Below are 20,381 nucleotides of genomic sequence, written 5' to 3'. Positions count from 1 at the left end.
ACTCCTTGTCTGTCAATCTGCTACCACTGAGAACAGTCTAGGTCCATCCTCTTTGGAACCCCCTTTCAGGTAGTGAAAGCCAGTTATCAAAATCCCCCCTCATTTCTCTCTTATGCAGACTAATAATACACAGTTCCCTCAGCCTCTCATTTCATAAGTCAATACTCCAAGCCCCCTGAATCATTGTTGCTCTCCGCTGGACTCTTTCCCAATTTCTTCCACATCTTCTTGTAGTGTGGGCCCAGAACTGGACACAGTAAGTCCAGATGAGAGGCCTCACCAAGGAACAGAGGGAATGATCACCTCTCAATCGCTGCAATGCCCCTACTATACAGCCCAAAATGCCGTACTCTTGCAACAAGTGCACACTGTCGACTCAATCAAGCTTCTCGTCCACTGTAACCCCTAGGTCCTTTTCTGCGAACTGAATGCCTCTAAGCCACTTCGGTCCCTAGTCCGTAACAGTGAATGGATTGCTTCCATCCTAAGTGCAGGGCTCCTGACTTGTCCTTGTGACCTCATCAGGTTTCTTTGGGCCTAGAATCTTCTAATTTGTCATAGATCCCTCGTTCCTATCCCTACCTCCAGCGTATCACCATCTCCCTCCAGTTTACTGTCATCTGCCAAACTTGTGAGATGCAGTCCACGCCGTTTCCAGATCGTTAGTGAAGATACTAAACAAAATCAGGCCCCAGGATCGACCTTGGGGCACTTCTGCTTGAACCGGCTGCCAACAGACAGGAGCATGATCACTACTCGCTGAGCCCGAGCTGATCTAGCCAACTTCTCTCTCTCCACCTATAGTCTCATTCATTCAGCCCACTACTTCTTTAACTTGGCCGGGCAAGAATACTGCGGGAGTAAGGATATCAAAAGCTCAAAGTAATGACCTTGACTTTAGTCAAAGAGGATATGAAATTAATGATAATAATGCATAGTTCCATAAACAGATAGACTACAGGGTTAATGGTCTAATGTCTCTTCACCTGCAAAGGGTAACAAACAACAACCTGGACCAGAGGACCAATCAGGAAACAAGATATTTTCAAATGCTCAAGGGAGGGAAGTTGTTGGGTGTGGGCGTCCTTTGTTCTGCGTCAGTTGCACTCTCTAGGCTCTGAGGGTGATCACCCTATCTCCAGGACTCTTCTAACTTCTGTCCAATTGTAAGACAGGAGATATACATATAGGCTTTTACATTGTTTTCTGATTTCGCACAATGTGTATTTCTGGAATATTTAAATTGTATTCTTTTTGGTCTGAATAAAGGCTGTTTTTCAAGTTTATAACTAACAGACCCTTAATATTTCATCTTGATTTACAAAGACAATTTTTTATTGTCTTTTTTCTTTTATTAAAAGTTTTCTTTTAAGAACCTGTTTGGATTTTTTCCTAGTTAGAGGCTCAAGGGGATTGAGTCTGCACATCACCAGGGGATATTGGTGGAGGAGAGAAGACGGGGGGAAGAGGAAAATCTCTTTGTGTAATACAAAGCTTGAATTTGCATGCCCTTCTGGGTGAGGGGAGAGAACCTGATCTCTCTGTTTGTGTTTCAAGGATTGAAAACACGGTGATCATCCTGGTACCCAGGCGGGAAAGATCTGGGAGGAGGTAAAGAGAGGGAAGGGAAGTGGGTTATTTCCCTTTGTTGTGAGACTCAAGGCATCTGAGTCTTGGGGTCCCCAGGGAAGGTTTTGGGGAGACCAGAGTGTACCAGGCACTGGAATTCCTGGTTGGTGGCAGCGCTACAGGATCTAAGCTGGTAATTAAGCTTAGAGGTTTCATGCAGGTACCCAAATTTTGGACGCTAAGGTTCAGATTTGGGAAATATACCTTATGACAATATGATCATAAAAAAATACTACCATTAGCTAATCAGATTTATAATCTGGACTCAGAATAGACAAAGTTTTCTGGCATTAATGTTTCCTTCATCAATATCATTTTTAATGCAGACTTTCTGCACAGTCAACTCAATGGTTACAGCTGGCTTCCTGTTGGACAATGCCTTTCAGTGGTCATGAATCAGATTAGATGTCCATGTATTATTTTGTCACTGTTCCCATTATCCTTGTTTGTTTGTTTTTTCAATCCACTTGCTGCTTCTTGCCTAATATCTTGCCAGTGATTTCTTCAGGGTAAGACCCATCTTTCAATCTAAACTTTAGCTAGCACAGTGGGACCCTGATCTTGAATGCAGACTCTAGGCATTACAATAATAGTGCATTTGCTCCATTAGCCTTATACCTCAGGGAACCAGAGCTCAAACACTGACCCAGTCAGGTTGTCTCTTTCTAATCCCCATCTGTGCACATCATAAAAACAACCACACAATTTGGCACAATTCTCATTCTTCAAGAGTCTCAGAACTAGAACATCAGGGACATTGTGGGTCAGGATTAAAGGCATGCTGACATAAGTGTGTGGAGAAATGTGCACACCAACTGCCCACACAATGCTTGACTCTAGCCAGTGCTATTATTCATCACATCCTGCCTACTTAGAACACTGAAGTCACTGAGAGACTAAAAGACCTTGTTTACATACACATTTAGCCTAATTCAATTAATCTTCTAACACTTTTTCAAATGCTACCGCATCAAGCACCTTTACCTTAGTGACAAAGCTAACTAAATAATAGAGATTATATTCCTAACACTAAACACACAGTAAAAACCATTAAAAGACCTTCCGTTTGTGTTAACACTTCTTGTTTTAAACCAGATCTTATGGCATTTTACAATTTTAGACTAGAATCCTCTGCAATTTACTGGAAGTTATAACAGTATGTCAGTCATAAATTGACTACGGTTGCATTGAGACCATTCTGGGATTTTTGCCAGAACAACAAATGAAGTAGGAGGGATGAAGTTAAATTCCCCTCTTTCAGACATCTGTGCTTTACAGAAACGTTGCAAGTTTTTATTTGATTTGGCTTAATATGCCTTCTTTATCAATGCTGAGATTAGCATGTGTATAAATATACATTAGACTTGGAGAGTTCCCTTCAACAGCGTTCTTTTAGCCTGCATGTACTTACAACACAAAGTCAGATTAATCGGGCTTTTGCATGGAACTAGAAGTCAGAGAGGTAGAATTCACACACACTAACAAAGGGGGAAAAAGGTGTGGTGTTGCAACATCTCATTTATGGCAGATATTCTAACTGATGGGCTGGAATAGCTGCCCTTGTCTCTCCACGCCTCCTATACAGGAGTTTTGGTCCAGCAGTTCACTATAAATGTACATCCTATTTCATCCTGCCCCAAGGTCTCCTCCAGGCCTACCTATTTGTACCCTAGGGTGCAGAGGTGTTAGAGCTGCTGCCTCCTTCAGACTCTGCCTGTGTCCTCAGGCAGTCTCACAGCAGGGTTAAGTGGTGCAGAGGGACTTGCTAGTTCCTTTCCAACTGGGTGAGTTTCACAACTACATACATATGTACTTAGGTTGGGCTTTTCAAAGATTAGCAAGATCCCATAGAAGAGGCTATTATTATTATTGAAGTAATAACACAGGAATTAGTACAGATAAGCAGGATGCTATATTAATGGAAATTGCTTTTTAAAAACATTTTAAATGAAGAACATGCCAAACCTCAGATTATATAAAATAAAAGCTGCATCCAAGAAAATTCCATCACCTAAAGTGAATGCTTCAGATCCATCTAGTTTATGTCATCAGAACCACACAAGAAAATTATGTCCTCGCAATTTCTTGGTATTTATCTTTTATTCTGGGAAATAAAATATTCATGTGTGTGAGGGTGTGTACTGTATTTACACATGAGATAAAAATGTAGCTACCATCATGCAAAAATAATAGTCAATTCATGGCTGTTGTTGCTTCAGGCTGCATTTCACTGCTTCTCAAATGTTAAAAATAGGACATTTTTAAAGTGTGAAAGAAAACTAAAACAACTTTTTAAGCACACCTATTAATAAGATTCCAATATGCATTTAAAGTAGAAAATCAAATATAAGATTGTGACTTCACTGATGTCACAATTACCTAACAGGCTTTTAAATAACTTGCAATTCAGCTAACTGAATTCTTCCTGTCCAACACAAACAAATGTTTTTTATGTATACATTCTCTATAAATTTCAACAAACATTAAGTAAAAAAATAGTAAAATGTGTTTCTGCTATTCTTCCAGCATTTCTCCTGCGAAACAGACGCAGGAAGACAGATGGATATTTCTAGATGGTTTACACAAAACATTTTCTTTTTAAAATCCTGTTGTCTCTCAAAAAATGTCATAGGTATGCATGTATCTACAGCCCCAAAATTGCAGATGGATATATGCAGACACACATACGTGCTCATGCAGAGTCTGACTGAAATCAGTGCGCTCTACATATCTATCTTAGCTACCTATAAGGACTGCATTGCCATATCTGAGCACCTCACAATCTCTTAATGTATTTATCCTCACAATAATCCTGTGTTTCAGAGTAGCAGCCATGTTAAGTCTGTATCCAAAAAAAGAACAGGAGTATTTGTGGCACCTTAGAGCCTAAGGAAAGAACTATTATCCTATTAGGTACCATTGTGGAATTGAAGCACAAGACTAAGAATGTGCGGTTGAAAAGGGACACTGGTGGCCAGTGGGCGATGCAGCAAGGCTAAGACAGGCTCCCTGCCTGCCCCAGCTCCCCACAGCTCCGAGAAGCGACCGGCATGTCCAGGTGCAGGGGCAGTCACAGGGGCTACGCACACTGCTCCCAACCCGAGTGCTGGCTCCGCAGCTCCCATTGGCCGGGGTTCCCAAGGCCAATGGGAGCTATGGGGGTGGCACCTGGAGGCACAGAGCCCCCTGACCCCTCCACCTATGAGCCAGACATGCCAGACACTTCTGGGAGCCACCTAGGTAAGTGCTGTCCAGTCAGAGCCCGCACCTCACATGCTGTCCCACACCCTGACCCCCTGACCCAGCCCTGATTCCCCTCCTGAACTCCAAACCCTTTGGCCCCAGCCCAGAGCCTCTTCGTGCACCCCAAGCCCCTCATCCCCAGCCCCACCCCAGAGCCTATACCACCAGATGGAGCCTTGACCCTCTCTCGCACCCCATCCCCCTGCCCAGCCCAGTGAGGGTGAGGGAGAGCAAGCGACAGAGGGAGAGGGGATGGAGTTAGCAGACAGGCAGGGCCTCAGAGAAGAGGCAGGGAAGGAATGTTGAATTGTGTGTGATTAGAAAGTTGGGACCCCTAACTAAGGCCAAGTCTATATAACAAGTTAGTGCATGGCAAGCTAGGGTGTAAATCTATAGTGCTCTGGCATGCCGCACACTAACTGTCCATGTGGACCCTGCAGCTGCACACTAAAAGTTCCCTAGTACGCTTTGAACAGGATCTATTTAAAATTCTGTTTTTTTAAATAGTATTGGGTTATTATATTTCCTACAATATTTTAGAACAGGATTTGCCTTCTGAAAATACCTTGCCAGCTTTGCTATGGCTTTCAATAGGACTTTGCATCTGGATAGGTCTCCTAGTTTTTACTTTCTGTTTAAAAACTGAATTAAATATAGATTTCATGCCTATAATTTAGCTTTTTTTAAATTAAAAAACAAACCAAAGAGTGACCTGGGAGCAATGGCTGGTTTTGTACACACTGTGGTACTGACCACCAATCATCAGAATTATGTGGAAAAAACTTAAAAGCCAAGTAATTTGTTCTTAGGGAGAGTATGAGACAACATATCTTATAATAGAAATTATTACATTGCTCTACTGTGAACTACAGAGATTACATTAAAAAGCCAGTTGCTTTGACATCAAAAAGTGAGATCCATTTATCCCGACATACAAGTTCTAAATACTATTATGTTGACAATTAGAAGTTTCTGGGGATGTTATTCAAATAGGTTCAACTACAATCCTGACTCAATGCCTAAAAATTCATGTACTTTTACTCCTATAGTAGCTAGCTGTTTCAGTAAAATTTCAAATATTTTTGTAGCATACCTTTGCACTAATTTTTTTTATTTTAATGTCTTGAAACTTAGGCTTGTTGGATCCAAGCTCCTATACTAAAAACAAGATGAGCTGCATGGCATAAACAAATTTATTTTCATCGTAATGCTTTGAACTCTGATCTCGGAAATATTTATGCATGTGAGTGATTTTACACATCTGAGTAGTCTCATTGAATTTAACAGGACTATTCACATTTGCACTGTTATTTACATAAGTGTTCGCAGGATAGAGTCTTAAATAACTAATTACAAACTCTTCAATATGTATCATCAAACCAATAATCTCTGTGGCTTTTTTTCCATAAACCATTGAAGAAGAAGAATGGCCAGCACTCACAGGCATCTTAAAAAAAAAAAAATCACATCTATATCATAATCAAATTCTACCACTTCATGGATGATTACATGGTGAAGTTAACTACTAAGAAATATGACCTTTTAGTAGAATTAACTAAGTAATTAGATAATTTAGTTTACAGTTGGCCTGATGCCTGTTACACCAGTTTTACATCAACAGAATTCAATGAGCTGCTGATTTCAATGGAGTTACATTGGCAGTAGGTGTAAAAGTGGCGATACAGGCCAAGTATCTACTCCTGTGTAAACTATCCTACGTAAAAAAAAAATTACTTGGCATCTACTTTCTCCTTTGTAAATGAAAATACAATGTGGGACAAATTTCCATCTATTCTTGTAGACTTTTTTATGGAAGTGTGCTCTTCTGGCTGACACTCAGCTGTGTTTTGAAGTCCCTTTCCACTGAGAAAGTTTTTTCTTCCTTGTATTTCTGCACAAAACTGGATAAAGCATTAGAAAATAAGTAAGGAACAATCCTGCAGTCGGAGCAGATCTACAGAATGACCTAATTGTTTTTTACCCCTCTAATTTGTAGGAATATGTTCTACTCCTGAGGGCATTCTGCGCCAAAAAATGTTAGGCCAAAAAATTAAAAATTCTGCACACAAGATTGTAAAATTCTGCAAATTTTATTTGTCAAATAAATGTGTAGGCTCCAGCATGGCATTGGGGAGCACAGGGCACTGGCTGCACAGAGGTGGGAGATCACTATGCAAGCTCCCTCCTGGGACACAGACTCAGCAATGAGGCTGCACCCAACCCTGACACTGTGCAAGGACCAGGCCTGCCCTGGAAACACCCCAGAGCCCTGCTCCTCCAACCCAGGTGCACAAGGTGTGGGCAGGCAGTCTCAGCAAGGCAGGATCCAACTGTGTAGGGGTTTAGTGTGGGGAGATCCAGGTGTGGGTTGAGAGGGTTCTGTGTTGGGCAATCTGGGTGCGGATGGCTCAGTGATGATTCGGGGGGGGTCTGGGCGTGGGGGGCTCTGGGTGCAATAGTAATGGAATTCTGCAGGTGAAGATGGTTGGGACTCAGTGGGGGGAGGGTTTGGTTTGGCAGGGATAAAGCTCAGCAGGAGGGGGTCTTGGTGTCAGGGTCTCAGTGGAGGAGGTGTCCAGATGCTGGAGAAGGGGGGCTCAGTGGGGCAGGGATCCAGGTGCAGCTGGGTGGGGCTTGGTAGGATGGGGATCTGGGTGCGAGTGGCTTGTCAGGGTGGTCCAGGTGCAGGGGGAGTGGGGCTCATCGAGGGTGGGTGAGGCTCGGTGGGAGGGTCTGGGTATGGGGGGGTTGGGTGGATGCGGGAGCAGCTCCGTGTATAGTGATCCCTCCCCCTGCAGCTGAAGAGTGATAGGTGCAGGAAGCACAGGGGATTTTGCAAAGCTTCCTATAGCCGGGGGAGGAAACTGGAGGTAGGTCTGACATGGCCCCAAACATCATGCCAGGGAAGAGGAAGTCCCATCCTCCCCAGCCCAGCCAGGACTAGCCGCTGAGCCCGGCACAGGGTAGGAGCCACCAGCCGGGTCTTCCATAGTCCCACTCCCTGCCCCAGAGTGATTTACCTCTCTGCCAACTGCCTTGGGCACCTGAAACATACTGCTGGGAGGGTCTCATGACCGCTCGTGGCTTCCCTTTGCTTCCCCATGAGAAAATCATTTTTCTGTGGGGAAGCAAAGAAATCTGCAGGGGACATAAATTCTGCACATGCGCAGTGGCACAGAATTCCTCCAGGAATAAGGTACATTCTATAATACTGATAATTAAGCTAGTAAGCTCATCAACTGTTGCATGCATAATCCCATGCTCATAATTATCAGGTACAGGAAGGATGAACTGATATACATGCATACATACATACAATACATATACATTTATTTTTAAATGCCCTATTCTAAACATTGCAGGTCTTTTCTACCACATCTTGTACTTATCTTTGTATCCCATACACTTCTTTCAAGTGGTATACAATTTTAAACTGATCTTACCTGATAAAAAGTCAGGATAACAATTGACAATGGTTGTTCCAGGTCTTATCCAACTGACTGGAATCTCTTTACGTTTGGTACTGCCTACCACCACCACATCTGCCTGATGAAGCTAAAAACCAGACAAACAAAAATATTCTAGAATTAGGAATATATCAGGCAGTGTAGACTAAGATTCAGACCCAATTTATACTTAACGTCTCACAGTAGCCACAAGTGAATGCAAAAGGTCCAGACTACAGGCCTGATTCTTACATTACTGAGGGTCAGGAATAACTCAGCTGAAATCAATATGTACTTTCTGGAGTAAAGTCAGGGAAGTGAGATCACAATCAGGGCCTATATTATCACGTGCAGATCATATCTTGAAAAACCCATTGTACTTGTAAGTGCTGTGCAACAGGACATTTTGGCGGGACCTCTGTTTTGTGGAAGATGTGGGTTGAAAGAATGTGATAACATTTGATAAGAAATGAGGTCAAGAAACTAAACATTCAAAATTATTACAGTTTGTTGAACATCTCAATCATGGGCAAAACTACACACTGCTCAAAGCTCAATCTGTGAAAGTGGGGAAACAAAAACACGCACACTCAAGTCACATTGGTTAGAAGGTAACATGAGAGCTGATCAGCTGACCTACATTTATCAATGGCTTCAAAAAAATCCAATTAAAATCTTTTTCTCTGTTAACTCATGTTTACCACAAGAAGCCCCTGGTTCTATGGAGTCAAAGACAATACAGAGCATGACATTGCCCTTCTAGTAACAAATAAAGGCATAGCCAGGGGTGGCCAGTCTGAGCCTGAGAAGGAGCCAGTATTTAACCAATATACATTGCCAAAGAGCCACAGTAATACATCAGCTGCCCCCCATCAGCCCAGCTGATCAGTGCTTCTCCCCTCCCTCTCTCCCTCCTCACATCTCCCAATCAGCTGTTTCATGGCATGCAGGAGGATCTAGGCGGGAGGAGAGAGGAGCAAGGGCACGGCAAGACTCAGGGGAGGGGGTGGGAAGGGTTGGAGTGGGGGTAGGGCCCATGGCAGAGCCAGGGGTTGAGCAGTGAGCACCCCCAGGCACATTGGAAAGTTGGCACCTGTAGCTCCAGCCCCAGAGTCGGTGACTATACAAGGAGCCGCATATTAACTTCTGAAGATATGCATCTGGCTCCGGAGCCCTGGCATAAGCTGTTTCCTCCCCACTCCTTACCTCCAACAGAGGACTATAACAGTTATAGGAATCTACACAAGATAAGGAATAATATGTACCCTAAATTATAAGCAGAGAGACAGACATATACAAAAGTACATAAAATGGAAAGACAGGCCTTGCATTGCATCAAGGCTGAATGCAGAAATAGTTTCTAGCCAGTAGAAATTTTGGAAATAACTAAAGATGTGTCAATAGATGCTAAGTATCACAAACTCTGCAAGCCTCACTACAAACTGACTTAAGACTGGCTAGTTTCCCTGCCTCTTTTTTTGGCCAAATCAGGTGTGATGCAAGCAACGAAATTCCTGCCAAGAAATAATAATTAAAAATTCCATCAGAACAGCAGTCTGAGGCACTGTTCAATGACAAGGAAGGGGGAAGGGGGATCTGGTGGAAATTGGAGAAATCTAACAGCGCTATCATCTGAACAGAGAATGGAAAAAAAAGATGGGGTGGAGGTGGGAGAAGGGGTTTCTCAGGTATTGGAATAAGGCTGCAAGGCAAGGGATGTGTGAGAGCGTTACTAAACAGGACAACTGGAGGATATACCAAGCTGATTCAGACTGAAATCAGCTACAGTAACTCTTTGCTTAACACTGTAGTTATGTTCATGAAAAACACTACTTTAAGCAAAATGATGTTAAGCGAATCCAATTTCCCTATAAGAATAAATGGGAGGGCCGGGGGGTTAGGTTCCTGGGAAATTTTTTTCGTCAGACAAAACGCATTTTATACCATCTAAATTTTAAACAATTATAAACAAACAATTTAATACTGTACTCACCAATGATGATTGTGAAGCTTGGTTCAGGCAGGGGTGTAGTGGGGTTGGGGGCTTGCCCTGCTCCACCTGCCCAGCACTCCTACCGGTGAGCGGGTTTGGGGTGTGGGGGCTTGCCCACTTCCCAGCTAGTATGCTGGGCAGGGAGAACGGAGCAAGTCCCTGCACCCCCAACTCCATTCCCCAGCTGGAATGCCAGGCAGGCGAAGCAGGGCAAGCCAAACAACCGTATAACAGAACATTACATGTTCAACAGGCAGCCTCCTTCTAGAGGGCTCAGTGTCTAGAGGGCTTCCAACTCAGTTTTGTATTATCATAGCTAAAACCACACGTACCAATGTCACTGTAAATTGTATCCCAGCCACACTTTTTTTTTTGCATTACTAACATTACAATTATTTTCAATGGCATTAGGAAATCTCTTACATTTATATATTGTCTCTCACCCTGTAAGATCCTAAAACTCTCAGCAACTTAAATTCATGTGAATCACTTCACGTACCACTAACTACATCCACCTTTTCTAAACACAAGTGTTGAGTGCATAGCATCATTAAACAAACAGTTAAGGCAGCAAGTGAAGAAGAATATGTTTCTCTAATTAAAAGAACATGGAATATAAGTATACAAAATACATTTATTCGAAGCAGAATGTGGCCAGATCAGAACTGGTTAACATCTATGCTTTTGAGAAATACTTCTTTGATAAGCACAGGTAGCTTTAATGTCTCATCCTGCATCATACCTTAGTTAACACACAGCTACTGAATATAACACTGGTACACAGAGTTAAGGGTTCCATCAAATGGATAAACACAATTTCTCACACCTCCCTGCATCTTCCTTTGGAGGTCTCCCATCAACTGACCTAGCATATTTTCTTTTCGACTAAGACCTGATGAACATTGAGACAGCCATAGGGCATCAGACTTGTGGTTCATCCAGTCCAGTATCCTGTCTCTGATAGTGGCCAGTAACAGAGGCTCCACAGAAAGATGAAAAACCTCACAACAGATGAGGAATAATCTGCCCCCAATGAAGGTCTCACCCTAGCGCTTGGGAGTCAGCTATTGCCTTAAACCCAGAAGTACAAGGCTTTACATCCCTTCCAAAATCTTTTATCATTAACTACTGTAACACTGGATAGTCTTGTTATTCATACAAATGCCCAAATCCTTTGAATCTTCCTAAACTGATTGGCTTCAGCGACATCCCGTAGCAATTAGTTCCACAGTCTAATCATTGACTATATGAAAATCTATTTTGTTTCATTAGGATTGAATTTGCTGCCTTTCAATCTCATTAGCTGTCCCCTTGTTCTTGTACTGTGAAACAGGGAGAAAAACACTCAAGCTACTTTCCCTATATCATTCACTATCTTACATATTTTTATCTTGTTTCCTCTTACTCACCTATTTTCTAGGGTGAACAATTGCTATCTATTCATGTGAGAATTTCTCTGTCCCTTTTATCATTCTTGCTGCTCTCCTCAGAATCCCCACTAAATCTGCAATATCCTTTTGGAAGTGGGTTGATCAGTATTGTAGTCACTATTCCAGATGATGATGAACCACTGTATTATAGAAAGCCATTATACTATTCTCTGTATTATCTTCTATTCTATTCATCCTAACATTTGGTTTGTTTTTTAGACAGCGGATGAAATCATAATCCAAAGAGTTACACATGCAGAAAATATCTTATTCTTAACTTTGAACTCTATTTAGATTTGGCTTTTACAGTTACCATAGCTGAACTTAGAATGCACTTCTATTTTTTTAAAATAATTTTGATGTATTTTTTGAGCATGTTAAAAAAACAAATATGATTAACTAGTATTTGTTTCACATAATTTATTTAGTATAATCCTATTTATTCAAGACATAAAAGAAAACAAAAAATTAAAATTATCAAGGGCACCAACACAATGTTATTAGGCTCTATTGCGTTTTGGTTTTAATTATTCATTCTCACATGGAACTCTCTTGAGGAAAAGGAAATGAATATCCTGGTCCCCAATCTGTGTGTGATATTGTTCAACACGGGAAATCAATCTCACGTGTTAAACTTCATGCAGGATTTAGAACATGACTGCTTTCTTTGGACGAGAGAGCAAGCTGCTTTCATGAATTTGAACCTTGTTCTCATCTCAAACGCTAATCAAGAGCACACCTGACCTTCATTCTAGGTTATTAAGATTCACCTAGTTAGAGACTCTTAGCTCATGCGTGGCTACGGCTAGAATATGTATTTGTCAAATTCAATCTTGATTTAATCTGAGCTTATTTCTTGTGCACTGGAGCTGGTTTTTGACTTTGTTTATATTGTTCGTTTTCTTAGTATTTCAAACTGCATCTCAGAATAAATGCAGTAAAATTCTGAGAAAGATACCACCGTCTTCTGCTGAGACTCTTCGTGATCCCTCCCTTATTGGAATAGACAACAGATGTGTATGCTCTACGTTGCAAGTGAAAGACAATAAGTGTATACTTTTGGGCTATTCAGTGTCTTCCTACAGCTAAAATGTGTGTGTTAGCAATAAGTTAAATATCTACTTCCCTTAGCTTCATAATCTTAGCAACTGTTGAGGTCATTTGGATACATTTTGGTTGATAAGAATTTCAGTGAGAAAAGTTTTAGATTGCACTGTGTAATATTGTATTCCCATATTAAATCTTGGATCATGGACCTGTAACCATGAATCAGTTAAGGACTGGTACAAGTTTACCAACTTTGGGACTCAATGATTAAAGAAAACTGAGGTACCACACAGGCCCTTTGTATTACTATCTGCTCTTTCCTTGGTACTGGTACTTTTTTAATCTCTACAAACTGATCTACACATATCACTGTATGCAGACAGACTCTTTGGACACATACCCACCAAGAGGCTTGTAAAGACTTACAGCTTCACTCATAAGACTTTTCATTTCACAAGCAGTTTAAAATACTTTAGGCTATGATAGTAAGTGCTTACACCCTAAGAAATAATTTCTGTTTTGGTGCAGAAAATAGTGGGTCCTGTGAGTTACAGGAACCCAATCTTTTCCATATGAAAACACAGATTAATACTGTAGCTGTTATAATTCAAACATGTAGTGTCAGATAGTATACCCCATATAACAAGGACTGTACATTGCATAGTGCTTAGCATTGAGGCTTCAAATTGGTTTAGACCTCTACATGCGATCTCAACAAATGATAATTCTGAAGAGCCTTCATCCAATACATGTGATCAATTCTGAAATACACAATTATAAGGTTGAAAACCAACTGTTCTCATCTCTATGACTACAGATCATAACACCGCATAACTATCTTAACAAGAACAACATAATATTTATGTAGCCAATGCTAACAGCAGATTGGATGGCCAAAATTGTATATATCTGTAAATACATCACAAAAACAGCTGGCCTTTTTATTTTATTTTATGTTTACTGTTACCTCATATATAACCAATCACTTTCCAGCAGGTGATTTATAACATCTACATAAACCTCTCCTGCTAATTTCCCTTCCCTCATTTTTAAAAGAAAGAAAAAACACATATTATAAGTTCAATTACACTAAGGACAATTTTTTTTCCTTCCAAGGGTTTTAAAACAAATTCATAAAAGAAAACCAACAGCTGAAGCATACAAAATATTCTATACCCATAGTTTGTGTCAGTGTTACAATGACAAAGTTTTTTTTTTTTTTTAAATCAATTTCCTATAAACTTAGCTGATGGATTGTCCAAGGAGAGTTACAGTGGTACGCACAAACCCTATCAGGCCATTTCAGTTTCACTTCACACAGGATGATTTTTTTTGCCATAACTTATTTTTTTTCATTGCTTATAAATCACCTCAAAAAAAGCTCAGAAGCATGCAGAGGGCTAATCTCCTAAATCAGAAATAAATCCGACTTTCAAGATGGAAAAGATCTATTAAATCATCAAGTCTATCTCCCTGCAAGTGCATTATATAGTCCCCAGACAGAGGATGCATCAGATGCAAAACAGATTTTTATTAAAGTTAATGTTTAAAGTCAAATTTACACAAGTTAAAAGGGAAGGTACCGTACATCTGGGGTCAAGCTTGATGCTACACTTCATTTTAGCCAAAAGGACAAGAAAGATAATGACAGACGGTAATATACAGTCATTGAATAACCAAGTATATATTGTAAAATGGGTAAAATAACATTCTGTTATCAGATCACACTGGAAAGAATGACAAACGTCACACGAAACAATCCATAACACAATAAGCAATATTTTAAGGACAGGCAAAGATCTTCATAGGCTGATTCGCAAGTAGAATCTTGCACTCTCACTGGAAAATCTTTTCAACTGGGAAGACATGTTCCAATAAATAATTTGAAACCTTACTTCATAACAAAATACGACTCTCTCCAATGAGATTTTTAAGTAGAAGCAGATTAAGTACTCCCACCCATTCCCAAGGCAAAAGATTAAATGTTAAAATAACAGTAACAATACAGATAGGGCAAGCCAAACATTTAATGTTAATGATATGGAGTAACTGTATATTCCAGATAATTGAAAACCTATTTTGCCATAAGGTTTGGATAAATATTTCATTTCCTTGATTTCTACAAAAGCCATTTTTAAACCATATGATCAAAGACAAAATATAATTTATTTTTTTCAAACTGAAATGTAAATGGGCATAATGAAGACATGGGTTTTCTAGGTCTGATATAGGACTATTTCAGTTTTAATAAGGGCAGAGGAGAAGGAGAAGCAGATACGGAATTCCCTGTAGCCATGTTCAGTGGAAATAAATATACAAAATCTGATTTAAACAGAAAAAAAAGTAATCATTTAAAACCCTTGGCTATTGCAGGCCTAATGTTTAAAATTTTAATCTGGACTTCAATGAGCTGGTAAATTTTTATTTTTTTCACCAAGACATACTCTCCTTACCTTCTTCCAGTTGCACCTACACAATTAATACAAGTTATTTTTGACACATGGCATTGTTCTGATGGCGGGGGAAGGGAGGAGGATGAAAGATATACAAACATATGCTTGCTGGAGGGAGGGAAGGAGTTTTCACCGATTTCAGAGAATATTAAAAACCAGTGGTCCCCACTTTAACACCATTAGGATTTGTAGCATATGCGTTTAAGAGCTGAGCTGACTAATTAAGTGTTCAAACACAACAACAACGTCATTATTTTTCACCAAAAGAAAGGGATAAAAACAAGCCATGATAATATGGAACAATGCTATTCTCACAGAGTGTTTAGCTCTTCAAAATACACTCACTGCAAATACAGTGCTTCAGTTCAGTACATTCTAAGCATTAGTTAGCAGTAGCGATGGCCCCCTCCTCATCTGTTGTGATATTTTTTGTCAGTGACCCTAGGAAAGTTGTGATAACATTCATCATCACACCTGAAACAAAGCACTAGTTTCTATTATTCTAGTTACATCCACAATGGAAACATACAGCCTCTAACAGGGAGGGGGACAAGATAGTGGCACTGAAAAAGGAAGTAGGCAGAGACCATTTTTCCAGTAAAATTCCCTCCATTTATTTCCAACCTCAACTCCCACCATTGACAAGCCCTAGCTCAGATGGCCTGATCTCAGCTCACTCTGGAGCATGTCAGTGTTGCTCAATGAGTGGCAGGTGAGGGAGAAAAAAAAAAAGGTAGGGAGAAGGCTAAAGGGAGGTGCTCCCTATCCCACAGATGCTTACATGCTACCTCTGCTGTATTTCCAGGCCCTACCAGTGTGCAGAGCAAGGCACTAGAACTCCGATCATAACATTTGCCCCTCCTTGCTTCTGCTGTCCTTACTCTTTGGCTTTTAGAATGCCTGATTAAATTTAAGATGCAAGAAGCAGCAATGACCATGTAAGAATCTGAATGTCTTGAAAACACATACACAGTAGAACAGTAATCTCACAAAGCATTATCAGTAGAAATTCCTGTATAATCTTTTTTTTCTGCTGTGCTCTAGACAGCTGTTCCATTTACGTCTCATGCTCTTTTATGCTTGCCTGGGTCTGACACCACAGAGTCCCACCCAGCCCACAAACCCTGGTTCTTGCGAGATTTGAAAGGACAGTTCACAGCTGGCTCAGCAAAGACAGCTAAATAGGCTGAAACTCCAGGATGAGTTTCAGCAAAGATAACAGGCCTGCTTTGAAGCCAAAGAGAGGGAAGGAGGCACTCAAATCAAACCTTAAATAAAACCTACATTTGGTTGAAAATGTCAACTAGAGTTCAGATGGGTTTTACCCATCTTTTATTAGGTTGACACACAAGTGGGCCTGTGTGTGCCTAAAATTCTTTACAGTAAATATGAACACAAGGCAAGGACTTTTAAAATAGACAACATGGGTCATGTTAAAAAAATAACTAAAGAAATGATCTCAGTAAATTTTCTCATGAGTGCTAAGTATTATTCGTGTTTTGGCAAAATAATTATCTGTATTTTTCATTAGAAGACAATAGTTGTCCACAACTGGATTACCTAATCTCAGTAGAAAATTAATACACCATATAGCAATTAAATACATTACATTTTCCCTTTTATTATTTGTAAACAGTAGAACAGATTATTGGCTTTTAAAGTAACAAAATTAGTTGTTCCTTAAAAGTATATCATTAAATCTTCTCCATATGCCAAATGCACTCTGAAGGGTCAGTATCTGCAAGAGCTTTCTATATACGTATTAACAGAAGGGTAATAGATTATCTTAATTTATCTAAAGGCTTGAGTATTTCTTAGTTCATAATAATCCCATTTTACAGACAACATAAATGGAAATAGAACAGTATCTCTTTACAGCAGTTGCACATGATTGTGCTAGAGTTTTCTGAAATATTGGAATTGTCCATTTAGAACTATTTGAAAATCCAAGTTTTTTTTAAGAATCAGATCATAATGCAGCTGTGACAAGAAAATAATTTTATAATTGCTAAAAATCAAGCTAACTCAATTCTAATGCAGAAATGTAGTTGCCTGTTCATTGCACCAAAATCAAAGGCAATAAAGAGGAGAAGAATAAAAGGGTGAATTGTTTACACAGCCTTTAATTATAATATAAAAATCAGGAATGTTAAAGCTGTCCCTGTATTTCTGGTATGCTGAGAGGGGCAGGAAAAGATTTGCTTTACAAAAAAATTAAAATAAATAAATCTAAAATACAGCTCGTAAGTCAAGCTTAGGGCCATGCCAGCCTTTAATTATTTCTATTTTAAGAAGCCTATTTAAAAGGCACTGATCATCGCGGTGTCTAGAACATGAGTTTTCATGTGACACACAATTGTTTGCATGTTTCAAGCACTTCTCTCTTTTTCTACCCTGGTTAATTCTTGTAACCAAGCAGTTTATTGCCATTTATGAGCATTCTTTCGCTATACTATTAAAGTAAACTTTACCAGAGTGCTTATTCTGCTGGGGATGCAGGAAACAATTTTAAGGCTCAGAAGGACAATACGAAAGTTAGTATGTAGAGGCAGACAATGCAACTGGGAATTAAGCAGCTAACTGCCATTTGTTCCTTTAGAAATCTCCTGGGTAATGTTAAGGTAACGTAGGCAACATTTAGGTATTTGTGACCTCTGTAATGTCCCTGTGAATGACAAATGTTCATTGAAAATAATTAACCAGCTTAAAAGTACACACCAACTCCCCAATTTCAAAAATGTTCCTGCAAAAGAAACTGTTTGAAATAAAGAGGCAGTACAAAAGCAATGGAGGTACAGGGCCTGATCCAAAGCCCATTAAAATGCAAGGGAGTTTTTCAATCTGCAATATTGAGCTTTCGATCAGGCCCCAATGACTAAAATATCTATTAGCAAATTAACATGAATGAGGAAAACAGTTACTATAACTCTTTCCTTTTTAAACGATAAACTAGCAAAGCTCCATCTTGAGTTACATGTCTGATTAATTCCTAGCTCATGCTACAATTAATGTCAAAAAATGATAAACCTGAGATTCATGCTTCAGTGAAATGGCCATATTAACTTGGTCTGAAAAACTGATGTATAAAATAAACACTTATCACAGTTGTCACTAAAATAGTTCACATTCATTTGCCTTGCCACGGTACATACCACAAAGCAACCCTGTTTGGTCTACCACAGCAAACCTCTATTAAATATTCACAATAATATATTCAAATTTAGATATATATGTACAGAAGTCAGGAAATTCAAAGTATGATTGCATTATTTAATGTTTTGCTTTTCTCTCTGTTGTGTTAACTTTAATGATTATTTACTGGAGCGGCAGGGGTATTGCTCATCAATAAGCAAAATACATTGTACCAAATTTTCACAAAACATTTGTCAGGCCTTTCAGCAAGCAAGGAAAACAAAAACTACCAAGTCCACGCCCTCAAATATACCAATAGTTCTTGTAATGTGGCACTATAAATATGGGACCATCAATGCTCGATGATGGCAAGAAACCTTGTGTTTAGCTCCTGATCCCTGGGGATATGACAAAGGTGAAGATCTCTGGATACACAATAGGGTAGAGTAACAAGGTGTTGTGTAAGTTTGTTGCTTATACAACAACATGACTAAGTTTACTAGAACTGGGAGGGTTACTGCTCAGGTGCCATAGTAGTCCAGGCTTGCAGCTGAGGTAAGCAAAGGCAAGTTTCCCCAGAGCCCCACTTATTAGATCTCCAGAAAAAAATGGAAACTCCTTTGGAGACAGAAGTTAAAATGAACCGAAGAAGACGGGCATGTAAAACCTCAAACCTCATCCTGCCTGGGCCTTGAATTCTATTTCCTAACACTGACCTGCTAGGACAGGTAAGTCACAGAAAATGCCAGAAAGCTGAGCATGGTTATGGGCTAACAGTCAGAGCCAGAGACCAAATGTGAAATAATAGCAGCTGTGAAATTGACATTCTTGTCAATTTCACAGCTGATAGGCTCCCTGTTGTGAAACTGAGCCCCAACCAACTCTGACTGGCAGCCCCAGGGCAGAGGGGCTCCAGCTGCGAGCCCCAAGGGGCTGTCAGTGCCCCACACTCCAGCTGTCAGTGCCTCACAATGCCCCATGTCAGCTGGTGCAAGCACTCACTGTGAGGACACACACAACTGGCAGAATGAGTATTATGGACACCGACAGCTGATGTAATTACTACAGTGGCTGTAAGGTGACCTAATTTTGTAGTGTAGACAAGCCCTTACTATAATTAGTAAGGACCGGCCATATGAGTAAAACACATCCTTCTTTTCTAGTTACCATTGCAGTACATGGTCATAAAACACAGAAACAGACAGACATGATTAAAGAATGAAATTTAAAAAACTAGATTTAAATGAAAAACTATGGAAACTTCTTTCCACCAATGAAAGAAGTGTATACTTTTAAAAATGTTGTCTATCACTTAAAACATAAAAGTAAGATAGCCCTAACAGTGGTATCATCAACTGTAAAAACACTGATTTGCCAAAGAAGAAATTTCTAAACACCATATCTGTTCAACCTAAATTCAAAGTATATCTCCCTTCTCTCATTCTAGCTTTGAATCCAAAACAAATATTCTACATTAAATTTTTGAATTGGCTGCCACCTTGTGGTATTCTCTATGGAACATCAGATTAGGTTTACTTGTGGCACTGTAAATTTACCCAATACATATAAGAACTAGATACAAGAGAGTGGAACACACTTTTCTCTAGCGCTTATTATTATTTGCAATACAGTAGAAGCTAGAGGCCCTAGGGTTCTCCTTTTGCTAACCATTTTGTTAAAAAGAATTAAAAGCACGTACAACTTTCAAAGGAACATTTCATAAGTCCTGCTTACTCTTAGGTTTGGTCTACACTGGCGGGGAGGAAATCGATTTAAGTTACACAACTTCAGCTACGTGAACAACGTAGCTGAAGTCAACGTATTTAGATCTACTTATCGCGGTGTCTTCACTGTGGTAAGTCGACTGCTGATGCTCCCTCGTCAGCTCTGCCTGCACCTCTCGCTTCGGTGGAGTGCCGGAGTTAACAGGAGAGCACTCTGCGGTCGATTTATCGCGTCTTCACTAGATGCAATAAATTGACCACTGCTGGATCACTCTCTCCAGAGG

At 40.0% G+C, this 20,381-nt stretch overlaps 1 protein-coding gene across 11 annotated transcripts in view; it reads right to left on the bottom strand.

Moving 5' to 3' along the window:
- The window catches only part of MTHFD1L (methylenetetrahydrofolate dehydrogenase (NADP+ dependent) 1 like), a 289,126-nt gene that overhangs the window by 253,010 nt on the left and 15,735 nt on the right, over window positions 1–20,381 (bottom strand). For all 11 annotated transcript variants that reach the window (XR_012655563.1, XR_004373966.2, XM_032782444.2 and 8 more), the window contains exon 8: window positions 8,316–8,427. Coding sequence is in view for 9 of the 11 variants with exons in the window: in XM_032782444.2 (XP_032638335.1) it covers window positions 8,316–8,427 (112 nt within the window). In the remaining 2 variants the exon portion in view is untranslated. The remainder of the gene's footprint in view (window positions 1–8,315; window positions 8,428–20,381) is intronic.

This window comes from Chelonoidis abingdonii, chromosome 3 (assembly GCF_003597395.2).
Source record: "Chelonoidis abingdonii isolate Lonesome George chromosome 3, CheloAbing_2.0, whole genome shotgun sequence".
Classification (NCBI taxonomy): domain Eukaryota; kingdom Metazoa; phylum Chordata; order Testudines; family Testudinidae; genus Chelonoidis; species Chelonoidis abingdonii.
The sequence above is the reverse complement of the archived record's forward strand: the minus strand, read 5'-3'. Positions and strand labels throughout refer to the sequence as shown.